General features: G+C 42.9%; 1 protein-coding gene across 12 annotated transcripts in view; it reads right to left on the bottom strand.

Annotated features, from left to right (window-relative positions):
- SYBU (syntabulin) overlaps positions 1 to 17,149 on the bottom strand; it is a 114,512-nt gene that overhangs the window by 26,686 nt on the left and 70,677 nt on the right. The window contains exon 1 of one of the 12 annotated variants that reach the window (XM_059165761.1): positions 9,751 to 9,886. The exons of the other annotated variants lie outside the window; for them this stretch is intronic. Coding sequence (XP_059021744.1) covers positions 9,751 to 9,778 — 28 coding nt within the window. The 5' untranslated portion in view covers positions 9,779 to 9,886. Of the gene's footprint in view, positions 1 to 9,750; positions 9,887 to 17,149 lie in introns of those variants that run through there. 12 annotated transcript variants of the gene reach the window in all.

Genomic DNA, 17,149 nt, shown 5'->3' with positions numbered 1-17,149 from the left:
GTGTGTGTGTGTGTGTATTTTAAAGTACCGTGGCTTAAAGAACAAGGTAAAGTGTTTATTACGTGACTAACGTCTAATGCAGGTGACTTAAGGTTTTTACAAACTACTGGGCTTTTGTCAGAAATGGTTTACCATGTTTGCATGCTGTTCAAAGTGGTTTACATGTATTCTTATTTAATCCTCACGATAAGCCCATGAGACAAGGTACAGTTTTACTCTCATTTTACAGATGAGAGAAGAAAAGCACAGGTAACTTGCTTGTGGTTATTACACAGCTCATAAATGGTGCAGCTGGGATTTAAAATCAGGTATACGGGCTTGAGAAATACCAAATAATAAATGCATTAAAATATGCCTTAAGCACTAAGAAGGCACACCTGCAAGGAACTTTGAGAGTTGGGGAAAATACGGTTTTTACCATAAATGCTTGCTTGCTTGCTCTTGCAAAGGGCATGCTGAAACCTTTGAAAATTCATTTACAATCAATCTGCAGCAGAGGTTTTTAACAAGATTATCACCATTCTGCTCTGCTCTGTATCTCTTATGGAGAGCAAACAATTAGTGAACACAGACCACACTGGCAAGGAGACTGCCTTTTTTTTAAACACATTAACCCTTGGGGCTGAGCCATTCACATATTTTCAACAGAGATAACAGGATTGAATCTTCATTCTTAAATGAAAAGTGAACATATTGTGAATGCACTTAAAAGAAGTATTGCCTTTTGAAAACATCTAATAGAAATGGGTTTTTCATGGTGTGGTCTGAGGACACCGGCATCTGTGCACCTAGGCTATCTGCTGAAAATAGACAATGACTCATATTCCAGACTTGTGGACTGAAATTTCTTTACATGATTCCCATAATCCACATTTTTACAAACTGTCCCCAAGTGATCTTTTACACACACTAAAGTATGAAAAGCACCGTCATAAATGGCTCTTGTTTTTTAATATTTAACTATAAACTGCAAGCTACCCGCTCTGAGCTGTTTAGTAACTCTGCGTTCTGCCTGCTTCTTCCCATCGGGAAGGTTCCACACCCAGGCCATCAGCGTTTCTCACCCGGAATTAACCGCAACAGCCCCACACTGCGTCCCAGCTACTCAGTGTGGTCCTGAGCACTCCATCTTCCATGCTGCTCCAGAGCATAGAGGTGACCCACCTCCTCATGAGGTGACACCCCCCCCCCAACGCTGTTGAAACCCTCTAATGGCACTCATGTCCTTCAGATCAAGTCCACACTCCCCGGCGTGATTTCCAAGCCCTTCTGCCTCCCTTCAGCTGCCACTGCATCCCGGCCCAATGCAACCAGTCCCTCTGGATCTGGCTAACTACTACCTGTTCTTCAGGTCTCCAGCCTCAACCTTTAATTGCTTCAGGAAGGGAAGCAGGTGCCCCTCCTTTATGCTCCTCGGCCTACCCAGAATATAAGAAACATTCCTCACACTGCAGTGCGATGTCTGTTTGCAATTTCCCGGCGTGTCATCAGCTTCTTGAGGGCTTGTTCGTCCTTCTATCCCAGTGTCTACGGCAGCCTTTGGCATACAGTAGGGGCTGTGGCCTTGACAGATTTCACACTGTTCAAGGTCCTCCACTCTTGTCATTCAGCAATGGCTCCTGGAAAGGCTCTCTGAGTTACCTTCCTTTTTCTTTCAGTTGGATTGATGGACTAGTATTAATTACAAGTAGGAAAAAATAGTCCCTCCACTCCTATCTCCATCCCACATGCTCAAATCTCTTAAAACTCAAGGTTTCATCATAGGATCTCCCTGATATGAGGAAGTTGAGAGGCAATGTGGGGGGTCTGGGGAGTAGGAAAGGAATAAATGAAACAAGATGGGATCGGGAGGGAGACAAACCATAAGAGACTCTAAATCTCACAAAACAAACTGAGGGTTGCTGGAGGGAGGGGGGCCGAGAGAGGGTGGTGGGGTTATGGACATTGGGGAGGGTATGTGCTACAGTGAGTGCTATGAAGTGTGTAAACCTGGCAACTCACACACCTGTACCCCGGGGCTAATAATACATTATATGTTATTTAAAAAAAAACAAAACAAAACAAAACAAAAACAAAAACCTCAAAGTTTCGGCCCAAAACTTGGTAAGCAAATATCATGCGACCCGGAAAGGCCTCTATCTTACTCATCCTTGCCTCCTCAAGGCCAAGCACAGTGCCTGAAAAATAGGAGATTCAAAAGAATATTTATTGAATGAGGAGAAAAAAGGTACTGAGAAAAACTTGTAGGCTTGACTGTGCCAATAACCCCACTAATTTCTGAGAAATTGCAAAGGAAGAGAAGCAGCAGGTTGGAGATGGACAAAAAGTATACATGTGATTCAAAGCAGAGAAAAAGACAAATTCTGAAAATCACCAACTGCCAAGTTTGGGGTGGATCTGCCGTAAAACTGTAGAGGCAAGTAGGAACCAACAAGAGCTCATGAAGAACCAGGTACGAAAGACAATCCTCCCTTCCTCTTCTGACCGAGTTAGGGTTGCAGGCTGCCACGTAAATCACAGATGTGGAATTCGGTAGGCATGTCGTCACACACACTAAGTAGAGTCTTAGGACCAAGGCTGACATACTCACAGGATGATGGCACAGTCCAGTACCCACAGGATGTTGACTAATGGATTGCCTGTCAACCTCGAGGGAAATGTCTAGTAATGTGTCACCTGACTCTGTCCTTGTCCTTAACCTATTTAACATGCTTTATTAATGACACAAATGAAAATATGAACAGCAGACTATGGATTCCACAGGCCTTGAAGAGATAACGGACACAACAAAGGACAGAGTCAGATACTAATGTGAGGAGCAGCTATCTGCCAAAAGCAGAATGTGCTAAAAACTCTACATCTGCTATTTCGTTGAATTGTTCCTCTCAAAACACACAGGGTGTTGACAAGAAACTGTCTTGAGCATGATGAGATTTGTCCCAAGCCTGGAGCTAGTGAACAGCAGAGTGGGCTTGTCTGACTCCAGAGTCTGCTTTCTTTTTCATATCCTCTCAGCCTGGTACCTTGTGATCAGAATTCCCAAAGATCTAAGAACTGGAAACCAAGATGGTAGCATTCAATTTAGTCCATTTCAAATATGCAATAAGCCTTGCACGTGCAAAGGCCCTGGGGGTTGGGCTGGGGAAGAGGGTCTGAAAAAGGAGAAGTCTGCTGCTCAAAGATCCTTTCAGGTGGAGATGAGATACGCAGACCAACAACTAGGATATGAGAAGACATGACGAGTGAAAGACAGAGGGGTCCTGAGGGAACACAGAGGAAGAACTACTCCCAGCTAGGTTGAGGGGAAGAGGGGAGGGGATATGTCACAGACAAGAAGCCACTTAAGATGTTTCGAACACTGGGTAGAATATGAAGAAGTGTTGGAGGAAGCAAAAGGAGCAGACCCCAGGTGAAAGGGATGCTGCGCATGAAAACACGGAGGAAGGAAAACATGAGGAATATTCAGAATATACAGAATCCCTTGTTTGGCTGGAGCACAGTGATCAGAGGAGATAAAGGAGCCACAAAGGTGAACTGTACGTGGAGAGTGGAAGAATGGGCACGCTCTGCTAAGGGCACTGACTCTGAAGGCAAGAGGGAGCCATGAGGAGTGTGGAATGGGGTGCTGATATGAACATATTTCATGCAGCCTTTGTGGCAGCTGTGTCTGGAGGAGAGATGGGCAGCTGGAAGGCAGGGCAGGGGACTATTACAGCTAGGAGGTGGGTCATATGGTAAAGGCGAGAGAGCCCCAGCACTGGAAACCCTTTCTAGTTTTGAATCTAGTTCTTAGGTCTAGAAAATTAACTGCATTGGGTCAAAACCATTTAAAACTACAGGTGAATATGAAAGAATTTAAAACAGGAAAAGCAGAAAGTAAGTGAAGTGGTAACACCATCCCGTGCTCCGTGCTTGACTGCAGTGTCTGGACATAAAAGAACAAGTGAATGAAGATATGTATGTTTTCTGCACAGTGTGGAAAACCAAACCAAACAGGAACTATCTTGGTCAAATGAAAGGAAACAATATCTCTCCTGGTGCCTGAGGACCATGTGAAAAATTAAACAATCTGATCAGAATGGACTGAGATGCTCCAAGATCAATGCTAGATTTTAATCTAGCACTGCACAATCTTTAATGCAAATATCTTTTATTTGCAAGCATGAATGTCAATAAACTAGAACAAATAAACTGGGTAAATTCTGGCCATTTCTGGCATCTGCACAGAGCTGAAACAAAAGCAAATGGAAAAATAGAAAGCCTAGAGGGGTTTGTTTTAATTCAGACATGTGTTCAAGGAACTACAGTGAGACTCGGGGAGAGGAAATCATAAAGGCACATGGAAATGTTTCCAGGAGAAAGCCTGGCAGCACAACAGAGAGAATTCTGGATCAGAGAACTGACTTGGAGGAGAGCAGGTGCGGGGCAGGTGGGCAGCTCCCACGCTCTGCCCAGAGACGGCTGTCCAAGGCCCCGCTGAGCAGAGAACCTGCCCAGGGAGGGCACTTCATCTAGGGAGCCGGTGCTTCCACCATGACCTTTTGGAGCTGGGTGCAGGTTGGGAAGAGAGACAAGGTATTATGCAAACCAGTTCAGCTTCCAGCCTCAAGCTGCAGCATTTCACCTCACACCACTGTTTATCAGTTAAAAACTGATCTGAACTCTCAAACTTCTGAACAGAATGCTTTTGAACGTCCCCCCTGAGAGAGTTCTGCATTGAACGTCCCCCCTGAGAGAGTTCTGCACTGATTCTTGTGTGTGGGTTTTTTTTTTTTAGCACTTAAAAAGAATGAAGCACATTCACAATTAGATTATGCTCTGTACACAAATTATGCCCTGAATTTCCATGGACTTGTTTAATGAAACCTTCCCCAGGATCTCAACTCAATGTGACATCTGGCACAGAACACGCATTCCCAGGCCAACATTTTGCTTGCCCTGCCGTTCTGCCCCACGCCTGGCCCTCCACAAGTTAACTTTTAAATTCAAGTGTACTCAGTGTTCTCTCTTCTCTCCATCCTTTTCCTCCTCCTCGCCCCACAATGTTCTTGGAAAAACCAAAATGGAATGGAAAAGCAAAGCAGACCATCACAAAAATACTGAGGCCATTCTCTTCGGGACCCCTGGAGAATAACTGCTGGGTGATAAAACGGAGAAAATGGTAAGGAGGTACTTTGAAAACATCCCCAAACAATTAAAATAGTATGTAATCAATTTCTGCAGTCCGTATCTATAAGCACCCCATAGAGGCAAAACTAACAAGGCTCAAAAGGAACAAGCTCACTGAAGCTGAACTAAGGTATCTCCCTGACATGTGGCAGTGCCACACATATCTCCTCCGGGCTCTAGAGCATACCCATTCATTCACACACATCTAGGGAGGGCTAAGTTCTAGGCACTCTGCTCATTATGGAGAACACAAAAGCAAAGAAAACATGGCTCCAGGATTTTTAAGTGTACCCTTGTGTCTCCAACATATTTTTAGGGACACATGATTAAGCTGGTAGGTAGATTGTCCTTAAAGTGCAAGGAAATGATAAAACACGCATTTCACTATCGCGGTCACCTCTGGGGGAGGCAGAGAATGGGATCTGGGAGATCATGCAGGCAGTTTTGGGGGTGGCAATTCTGAAAGTGGAAGGTGGGTCACAAATATTTATTATTATTATTATTATTATTATTATATGGTTATTATTACAGTGAATGGCTTATGTGTGTATTGTATATATATTCTTTTTATGTGTCACATTGTATACGTAATATTAAAAAGAAATAGGGAAGCAGCTATAATGAATTTAAAATAAAAGATAATAAAATGATAAAGAAGGAAAGCCAACATTGTTTATGTTCTAGGAAGGCTCATACCCCCGCAGAAAAAAGAGCCATTTAAAAAATAATGATTAGGGGCACCTGGGTGGTTCATGACCTGATTCGGCTCAGGTCATGATCTCAGGGTCCTGGGATCGAGCCCCACATCAGGCTCTCTGCTCAGCGGGGAGCCTGCTCCCCCCCCCCTCTCTGCCTGACTCTCTGCCTACTTGTGATCTCTGTCAAATAAATAAAATCTTAAAAAAAAATGATTAAATACAACATGGTAACCATAACAATAGAAATATAAAAGAACACTAAGGGAGCACACAGCATTTAAAATGACAACCATGGCCTGTGAAATTCTGATACCAAACTGTCTTTGCATTTAGGAGCCTGGTTTACCCCTTTGTAAGTGTCAGTACGACATTACTTGCCCTGGGATGCCTTCCAGATCCCCAAATTCTGGGCTCCACGGTCCTCCTCTGTGCACGGGTGGGATGCTGTACTACCCCCAGAAACATGTTACACTTGTTACAGGGGGCCCCCGTGTTTACTGTTACATCCCAGTACCGGGCTCATTTCCTGGCTTATCAGTAACTGCTTGTTGAAAAAACAAAGGAGTATCATTCCTGGTTCGGTTCTTTTAAGCGGTGGCTGAGATCAAAGAGAGAAGGGTAGGGTGGAAATGTGAAGTTGGAGACTCCCATCCAAAATTCAAGAATGCCCCAGCTTTATGCAGACAAAACTGCTCTGCTATCCCTGGTAAGCGAGGCTTGGCAGGGTAGGACGCTGACAGATCCTAACCCAGGCCTCCGTACGCCCTAGAGCTTCTCAGCCTGTGGCCTGGATCCTTCCCTTCTTCCGTTAACTGAGGGGGAAAGCATTGGATGTCAGGCTATATCAGGTTCAGGCCCAGCCTCCATCTCTCAGGAACTGTCAGGCCTGCCCACAGTCTCGGCAGAAATCAGATCTTCCTGGCAGCGGCCCGAGGAGCCTGCCTATCTCAGCCACAGGGGTGAGCGCAAGAAGCCAAACCCTCAGGAGGATCCAGTTTCCCTGAATAGTGCTGCTGCCCCACAAGACACAGAGGCATCCCTCCCTCTGAAACTGCCAAACTCTGTCTGCTGAAAAAGGACTCGGCAAACAGAACTGAGAGCTCCAAATGCTCCTCAGATGTCAGCAAAAGGATGAGAGCCACGACTCATGCCTGCAGCCCCAAGAGCCGACGGAGCATTCAACCAACTGCATCATCGGAGCACGTGACTGTATGACCCACAACAATGGAAAAGAAAGTGGGGCATTATTTTGGTCACAGACCAGCACAGTACAGAGAGAGAAGGTCACCGTGCTGGTGGGGAGGTTGCTAAGGATTTACTGTTTGCCTTGAAGCCTGACAACAGAAAGCTTATTCTAGCTACATGATCTGAGTGATATTGCATATGAAATCATGTTTAGCATCATATATTTAGCTACCTATTTGCACATCCGTGGATTCCCAAGTTCCCCAACTCCAGAGAGCTCGTTTTTAAATCACACCGTAAAAATGTCTTCCCCTTTTTTCCATTCCAGTGAATTGGTATAGTCCTTGTTCCCACATGCCACGTTCTTTCCAGGGCCAACAGATGGAAAGAGAGGAGATGCCAGAAAGAAATGGAAAATGAAAATGACATAAAAATAAAAATAAAGTTGCAAAATGTAATTTGGGTTAATTCCTGGTGCGTTTTTAAAATCAGCACCAGCAGGCTCTGTGCATAGGGCATTGGCTTTTTACTTTTTTTTTTTTTTTTTTTTTTTGGCTCAGATGTCACACAGGATTAGTGCAAAAGGAAAAATCCCAGCACGGGGCCTATTTTTATACTTAATCAATCATTGCCCGTCTCTTCCTCCCATCACTCCCCAAACTTTCAACTTAATGAAACTGGTCTCTCTTCAAAGTATGTCATTTACTGCCCTCTGAACGGAAATCCTTTCAGGAAAGGAGATGAGCTTACACTCTGAACCCAGATTTTTAACTTTCACATTTTTAATTTATTATAAATACTAACAACTTATGCTGATATTTAATTCCTTTTATCTTACATATCCATTGAGGAAAGCTACACATCTATTAGTAGCAGCAAAATGAATAGGCAAACATTTGATTACATGTACACATAGCCATTTAACAAAAAGAGCAAGGCACACATTGGAAAAGAGAAAACTATTATATACGTCTCACATTTTGTGAGGCACATAATTATGTACACTGAATGCCATAACTCCCATCAGAATACCAAGCACACAGTTAGGTTCTTCATAGTAAGTATTGGACAGAAAATTTGATAGCCTGAATGGAACCAAACTACAGAACTGTGCAAGCTCTGAGCTATCACCTTCCTTAACCACAGAGATTGCAAAAATGGTCATGCTCATAGGAACGTAATACAATATAATACAACGATGGTAGGTCATGTGCCATCGATTACGTCACTGAATTTTCAAAACAGCTTTATGTCATAGGTACTATTATTATCCCACTCTACAGATGAGGAAACATAGAGAGGGGATTTACACATTCTGAGGCTGGAAAAAAAAGTCCTACATGACGCTGGTCTGCAGAGATGGGCAGGAGAATTTATTGAAGGCACACTGAAATGGGAAAATGGGGTCTTAGGTTACCATTTGGCTGAAAAACATTGGGCAAAGTGTCATCAACATTGTTTCTATGTCTCCAAAACCAGGATTGCAACAGAGTTCACGCCCCCTTATTTGTCTGTTGTTCCTTTGAAGGATGGAAGTCATATTTTAAAAAAATATTAAGTCAATGACCCAGAGCCTGACCTCAAGGACAAAGTCAGGTGCAGACTAGTCACACACAGTCCATTTCACATCCTGAAAGGGTGGCACCTTCTCACCATTTGGGGCAGTTATAATTGAGGCATGACTAACAGTTGTCCTTTGCTGAATGGTCAGTCATAAGTACAGAAAATAAGAGACACTTACAACCTAGAAAAATATTCTGTGCTCATTCTTGTATGTGATTGAAACTGAGTTTCTCTTATACCAAAAAACACGTGTTATGTTTTTTGTGTAGAGCTGCTAGATGCTGTTATTTACTGTGGGTAGTCCAAAAACCTAAATTTTACACAATTTCAAAGCTATTGAACTACATTTAGGTTCACCATAGGTATTGCCTTTCTTTGTTTCTACTAATTAATTTTAACACCACAGGCATTAATCATTTGCCCACCAGATGAAAATCGCTTTAAGATGACTCATGTGTTTTACAACATTGCAAACCCAGTCCGTATGTTCTTGGAATGTAGAGTAAAGAGGAAGTGTTAGATCAAATCAGTTAATAATAAAATAAATAAATAAAAAAGAACACTCTTCCCTATCCCAATTCCATGAACATGAAGAGTTTCAGAATGTGAGAAAAGTATATTAAAACTGGACAGAGATGTGCTCTGAATAATTTCCATGAACTGGCAGACCCGAGCACATGAGCAAGCTCTCTCTTGATAATAAACACGTCGCGTCTCGGCCCACACAGAGGCCCATAGCAACTATGTGCGGGGCCAATTAGCATTAATTGTGGTTGTGCTCATCTATTCCCACAGCACACGACTGAGTAAGGCCCGGCTTTGCATTTACAAATACAGTGCTCAGAGTTAGACGAGCAATTCTAGAACGTCAAAGTCCATTTTTCTCGTTTTGGCTTCAAATTGCACAAACAGACTCACAGATGACAAGGGGTATTTCAAACAATAGACATGTGTGTGTTTAAAAGTTTAGGTATAGACTCTGCCTTCGGAATATCTGAGAGGCAGAGTGGAAAATTTGTTTTCAGTCTACATTTTTAGCCCGCCACAACGAACTTTACACACGCATCCATACAGAAAGAGCCTATCCTCTGTGATTCGATATAATTACTTACTTACTGTGACTAATACTACTTACTTAGAGGGTAAGCTCCGTAGACTTTCATGGCAAACACTGCCTCTGCAAACAGCCTCCCGCCACAGGCTGGTGTATGTCTTGTGCAGAAATACAGTGTGAGCAGCTCATCTCTCCGTGGAGTACAGTCTCAGAGTGGGGTATCCATGGAGACAGAGCAGGGCAAGGAAGTTACTCTGCTGGGCACCATAGCAACAGGAGGCAGAGGGATGGCTGGCCTATCAGGGAAGAGCAGAGGAGCTTCTCCCTGGTGACTGCAGCATTCCAAATGAAACCATCGCCCTCATGAATGGACACAAAGCATTTAAAGAAATACCAAATTGTCAAATAGAAGGAAATGCCTACACAACAGTCAGGGCTAATCTGCTAACAACACTGGAGCGAAACACTTAGTCTTTCTATAATGACTATCTCCCAATGGGCAAGGAAGAAATGACCTCAAAACCCCACATATTCTGAAGTTTAATGGCAAGCATGTGAAGCTTTGAAAAAAAAAAAATGCATGGTGTACTCCATGAATTCCAGCGATTTCAAAATGCAAGGCAACTCACAGAGCGGACCAAGAGGGAGAAATGGGAGAGATCTGTTGTTCTGAAGGGAGAAAAGGGAATCCAGGGCTCTCTGGGACAACCCTCAGCATAGTCCTTCCAAATGGGTTTGCTTAAAGTAAACACATTTATTAAGCTTCCGCCAAAGCCCTCCATTATATCAGAACAATTCTTACAAAGGAGGTATCTTTGATAAAACCAGACCAATGCAGAGGAGATGGTGAGTGGATACTCAAATGCCTTAATACTGTGCTATCTGTTAACTTGCCCCACTTCTTATTTAATAGCAATGGCACCAGTGATCATTTATGGACCATATGGTGTATGCCAGGCAAATACCATCACTGCAAACATCGTAGTAACAACGATTTTTGCAAAGATATATGACGTGCGTGTTGACCTCTTCATGTGTACAGCATGCATTTGCTCTGCTATATAACCAACATACTTTGTGATTCTCACAGTAACCTGTAAAAGCTAATTATTAGTTATTCTTCCACATTACAAAGAAAAAGAAAAGATTTTTTTTTTATGTTATAAAAGAAACCCTTCTGCCCTCGAACTTCCCTTCCTCCACAGCTCTGCAAGTGGCCTGGTCCACCCTATTCAGTGTCTAAATATAAGGTGATGTAATTTACCTCCCACAATTTACCTCTCAGAAAAGAAGAAACCCCCTATATTAAAGTCTTTCCAAAGCCTCTGATTACAGAGCTTTTGCTCATAATTACCTTCTTTGAAAAAAAGGGCCATTTGAAAAAGACACATCAGTCTGAATTGACCTCAGTCTGTGCTAGTTTGGGGTGCCTTTGGAGGTCAACTGATGGGATTGTTTAAAAGGAAGGAGACCAAGAAATTAAAAAAAAAAAAAAAAAAAAAAAAAAAGATTTTGTAATTCCTCAGACTCTTCCAGCCTTTAAAGAACACTTCAAATAGCAACATAGTCAGTGGTTAAATTGTACAGGTCAGAAAAACCTCATTCCCTTTGCTGACTGAACTCAAGAACCAAGCAGCTTCGGATAGTGAAGGATACTCACATAGAACTACAGGAAAACAGAAAAATCCGCTCTCTCCATGCTGTACCTCAGGTGCTATGACAACCTGTAGGTTATCCTCCAATGTCTACCTTCATTCTTCCTTCTTCTGCTGTCACAGGTGCCTACTTGACTAAACGTCCTGGGATATAATTGCAAATGACTTCCGTGTCCTGACCTTAACATGACTGAGTGCCCCTTGGTCCCTCTCCCCCTCCCCGCTGCCTGGTGGATGACAGCCGACCTGACATAGCTGCCTCCCAGCCTGGGTCACCCAGATCCCTAGGTTTTGTTTAGTAAGAGACAAATAAACCTCTGTCTGGTCTTAACCTCTGTATATTAGAGTCTTTTTTCTTTCTTTTTTTTTTTTTTTAAATAGTAACTTAACAGATACCCTCACAATACTTGTAGGCTTAAAAAATGTCCAATGAGGGGCGCCTGGGTGGTTCAGTGGGTTAAGCCACTGTCTTCGGCTCAGATCATGATCTCAGGGTCCTGGGATCAAGTCCCGCATCGGGCTCTCTGTTCAGCAGGGAGCCTGCTTCCCTCTCTCTCTCTCTCTCTCTGCCTGCCTCTCTGTCTACTTGTGATCTCTGTCAAATAAATAAATAAAAATCTTTTTTTTTTTTTAAATGTCCAATGAGAGCACCAGACACCGATTCGAAATTGCTTCATATCAAATGAATTGGGTGAAGGTGAAAATGCTGTGCTCTAGAAAAGTCAGAGGAGTTGCAGAGTAGCTCTAGGGAGGAGAACAACTGAATAAAAGATTTTATATTAGACATGAATAAAAAAAAATCAATGTTTCTAGGGGTGCCTGGGTGTCTCAGTAGGTTGAGCATCTGACTCTTGATTTCGGCTCAGGTCACGATCTTGGGGTCTTGGAATGGAGTCCCACATCGGGCTCTGTGCTCAGAGGGAGTCTGCTTGGGATTCTCTCCTCTCCCTCTGCCCCTCATCCCACCACTCTTCCTCTCTCTCTTTCTCTCAAATAAATGTCTTTAAAAAAAAATCAATGTTTCTAAATTAATAATATAGTATAAGTAAGAACATTTAACTAAGACAACAAATTTTTAAAAAAATCAGATACAATTTCATCCATATCTCCAAAGATTTACTTGAGCTAACAAATGAACTAAAACTTTTTTATTCTCATTAGGGAAGTGGGGGGACATTATATTCAGTCATATACACTGTATCCCTATACTTTTCTCTGTATCCGCTAACTCCGTCCTAGGCTAAGCTATCTAAATGTAGACCTGCTTCCTGTTGCACCACTTGATAATCCAAGCTCTACAGAGTAGCCAGAAGGATCTGGACTATTTACCTTAAATTATGTCTCGCTTCTTAAAAACTCTCCAATGGCTTTCCAGTACTCTAACAATACAGACACCTGCTACTGCTCTTTACCTTCCTAACTCACCGCCCTACCCTGCCCTTTAACCCTCCCCTAAACATAAAGGAATATGGCTACGTTCTCAGCTCAAAAGTCATCACCCCAGACACACCCTTGTCTCATCCCCACTCAGTCACTGTCTATATAGCATTTCCTGGCTTTGCTTGTCAGCATCTGAACTCCTCTTGTTTGTCTGCCTGTGTATCAGCCACCTCCCCATGTTAAAGGCAGACTCCATGAGAACAGGCATGTTGTCTGTTTCTTCTCTGTATCCTTCATGTCCACAGCAACAGCATCAGCACAGAGTAAATGCTTAATAACTGTTAACTGAATGACTGAATGACTGACTGAATGAATGAATGCTGGTCAATCTACAGCCAGGATTCAAGCCTCGGTTTAACAGAAACCCCTTATGTGTAATAAAGGGGTTCCTTTCCTTTACTTAGACTGACATAGACATCACTTTCTGCAATGCCATACACATTCTAGTCCCTGCATCTCCAAGTATAAGCTCACTGCAGCCAGGTTCCTGAAGGGTTACCTCGGTTAAGCATGACTTGCAGCCTTGGCTCTCAGAGAAGCTACAAGCTTAGGGGATAAAAGTATGTTACCCACACAAGCATACTATGTAGTTCAGCACATAACTTTTTATCAGTAACCGTGCCGTACACCAAAACATCACACAACAAATCATACCAGCAGAGGAGACAGAGAGAGAGCGGGGTATTTACCCCTCTGGCTCTTTTCCTATCCTTTGGCTTCATTCCTCTACCAAAGTGCACAGCTGCTCCACATGTGGCCTCAGAGTTCTCTCCCTCTGGCTTCCAGCTAACTCTACCCTGTCCTCAGCCCTTCAGGATGTGGGAATGTCTCCAAGCTCCTGCCAGTGCCAAGCATTTGACCATGCCTTGTTGGATCCCCTTAATTATGCCCTTTGCATGCAGACAGTCTCTTCAATAAACTCACCCCAATTAGCACAAAAAAAGGTCCCATCTAAAGCATATATCTGCATGATTTATAACTCAGTTTCCAAGTTTATGTACAGAATAAGTTTCTAGGTTTATTTCTCTTATGCTGGCAGTGGGTAACTATGTTCCGCGGTGGGTGTGTGGTCTGCTGGAACGTCTACCATGTATGGGAGACCAATAATGCTTCGTTCTCAACACGTTAGAGCACTTAGTAAGCATTTGGCAGGCTCCCAAACCAGTGGCTAGAACTGTACATGAAATAAATCCTACAGGCCCACGATTTGTATGGCAGTCACCTTTGGGAAGAAGAGGATTATAATTCACTAATTCTTAGGGGGAAACCATTAACGGGCCATTTGGCACCATTACACTGATCGGGTGCACCGTCAAAAGCACAGATGGGAGAAATGCTCAGAGTAGATACGTAGCCCTGTCGTAAAGATAAACACTCATCCCATTTAAGCTTTATTTTACTGGTCTGGTCTCTGCTGGGGAGAAGTGATAGATCGTACAAGAGTCCACCGCGAAACATTCTCTGCGGTAGCCTGGGTGAGCATTCTTTCTCTCAGGGTGGAAGAAAGGTTCAGAGACCCATTTCAGTATAAACACTAAAGCTCTTGCTACGTTGGCAAAGTGTAATGATCTGTGCTTAGGAAAGTATTCATGATATGCAGGGCAGCACAATAAACATCTTGACATGCAGGATAGGACGAGAGGATGATGAAGTGGAGAACACTGGAGACCTGAACATTCCTCTGATGTTCATATCCTCAGAGTTTACTGATCTGCACCCGGTCTTATGTGTTCAGTTCTGTGGACTTTATTGAAGTTACACTGAGGTTCATTGAATCTGTTATCAGCAACAGCCAGCATAATCTACATACGGGCTATATCAGCTAATTTATGAAAATTAATAAGAATTTTTAGGGCTTTACAGACATTAAAGAAAAATAATTTCTATCTTATTGAACATAATCTTTCTCAATAGTCAAGCTCCCTTATTGTAATTAAAATGATTCCTTTGAAGGCAGGCCTTACAACCAGTGCAGTGGTTAAGAGTTAGTAGCAAGACTGCCCTGTTTAAAACCTACCTACCTGCCACCTTGGATAAGTTACTTAACTTCTCTGGACTTTAGTTTCTCCATCTGCAACACAGGGGACAATAGTATCTTTTTCTCCTATGGATGTTAGGATTAAAGAGTAACATGCTTAGACTTTTGCCCGGGACTGTCATTGCTCCATAAATGTTAGCTAAAAAATACATTTTTAAAAGATTTTATTTTTGTAAGTAATCTCTATGCCCAGCATGGGGCTCGAACTCACAACCCTGAGATCAAGAGTCTCATGCTCTACTGCGTGAGCCAGAGAGCCGCCTCCGGCCAATAATTTTTAAATCCAATTTCAGACAGTTATTCAAGCCCTACAATTACATCTAATATATCCTTCCAGATACTTTCATAACGTTTTCAGTATCTAAAATAGATCGTAGTCTTTATATGAGGCTGGGCTTTGCTGCTGCAAGACCTTTGATTGGAACTATAAGCTATTAGAAAAACAATGCTTTGCTAAGAAGGCTGGAAGTTTCCTTACAATCGAAATCTTCTAGCACTAAAATTTTAATTTTTTCCACTCTATGAAAATATTTCTAAAATGTTTTAGACATTTTTCTGCCCTCAGACACATCATTTTCTGCTGACTCCACCATCACAATGACTCACTGTGTTTCTAGAACATTAACTACTTCGCATAGTGCTACAAAGCACTTAAACCCTTAAGAGGCCACCGAGTTTTTTAACCGATCTTTTGTCTGCTCTTTCATATTTTCCCATCTCCTTGTTGTCAAGGCATCAGCTGTCATTTCATACTGTGGTCAGTGTCCTCCTAGAGGAAACACTGCTCCCATTTTATTTGAACTAGGAGCCCAGGACAAGCTAGAATGCTGTTTTAAATAAACACAGACTCTATAGGAGACTTTTAAAGGGTTTTCTTCTAAAGAAAGTGCATGGAATTTGTGACATGCATTTTAGAAGCTACAAAGGACCACTATGAACATTTACTGAGGAATTATTTTGTGGCGGATCTAACGATGGGCACTTCCCATTCGTTAGTCTATTTAATCTTCAAAACAACCCATTTTACAGATGCTGAACAAGAGGTTTCGGGAAGATAATAAGCAGCTGAAGAACGCCTGGTTATGAAGTGGTGGCTTGAAGACTTGAACCCCGTAGGTTGGACACCGGGCTCCCAACCCTGACACACACTTTCTTCCCCCAAGGACAAGCCGAGCCGGGTAACCTGGCTGGCGGGGAAGCTGTACGTGTCTCGGCTCTCAACTCCCCTCCAGGTAGCTCACGTTATTTTAAGAATGGCTTCTCTCAGGTAAGTTGTCTAGCTCTCTTTCATCTCCCAGGACTAACTTTGAAATGAAAGGCTTGTGATAAGCCCGGGAACAGCTGTAGCTATCCACTGTGGGAGAAAGAGCTTCTATCTGCTTAGGGAACCTGGTTGGTGCCTTCTGAGCTTTCCAGCAGATGCTTCTGAATGTGGGAAATAGTCTTTTTAAAGCAACCAGGCCTCTGTTATTGTTGTGAGGTTATTATAGTTCATCTGGTCAGGTCTCCAATTTCCATAGCCCTGGGGGTGTCAGATGACAAGGGAATACTACCTTAGTTGGAACGCTGATGGCACCCAGTGACATGTTTCAAATGCAGATTTTAACATTTCAGTTTCTAAAAGTGGATTTCTTTTAAATTATAGTGACCCTAACCATTTGCTCTTTATCTATCTCCTCGATCAGCTGGTGTTGTTTTTTTTCCTCCCTTTCTTGTCTTCTGATTATTTGTTTAAATCTTGTAACTGTTTCCCCAGCTCTCCACCAAGCCTGCTGGAGAAAGGATTTATTATTTCTTTTCGTAAAATAATGACAGCAGGTGTCTTTCTTCCTTGGACTAAGACAAGTAGTAGATCGGCATTATAGGAGCCCCTGGAATGTCATTTAATGTACCGGAGCAGAAATGCAATCAGGCCTTGCGGTTTTGGGTGGAAAGGTCAGGAAGGCTGCAGACCAAACTTGAGAGGAGCCCCTGGGGGCACCTCAGAGCTCACAGACAGAATGCCTTCGTTCCTTTCTTTCCCATGGGCGCTATAGGCCAGGTTTATCGCACGGTACTCTGCTTCAGCTATAAGCTCCCTAGATGCAGGGATGACCCTGAGGTCTTCTTTGCCCTGTCCCTCTGATGCTCTTCCCATGCCAAACACAATTCCTTGCACAGGGTGTACACTGTATTTTTCATTTAAGTATTTATTGGACACCAACTTTATGACAGGCACTGTATCAGGCTCTGGAGATTTGGTCTTGAGTGTTTGCTGAATTGACTTGCAGATAAAAGGAAACCATGGACTTGCAAAGCCATTATCCAGCTGGACCGTGGGGATGTTTTCTTTTGCACTTTGGTGGCA

Source organism: Mustela lutreola, chromosome 3 (assembly GCF_030435805.1).
Source record: "Mustela lutreola isolate mMusLut2 chromosome 3, mMusLut2.pri, whole genome shotgun sequence".
In the NCBI taxonomy this organism is placed as follows: Eukaryota; Metazoa; Chordata; class Mammalia; order Carnivora; family Mustelidae; genus Mustela; species Mustela lutreola.
This window is presented reverse-complemented; position numbering and strand designations above follow the sequence as displayed.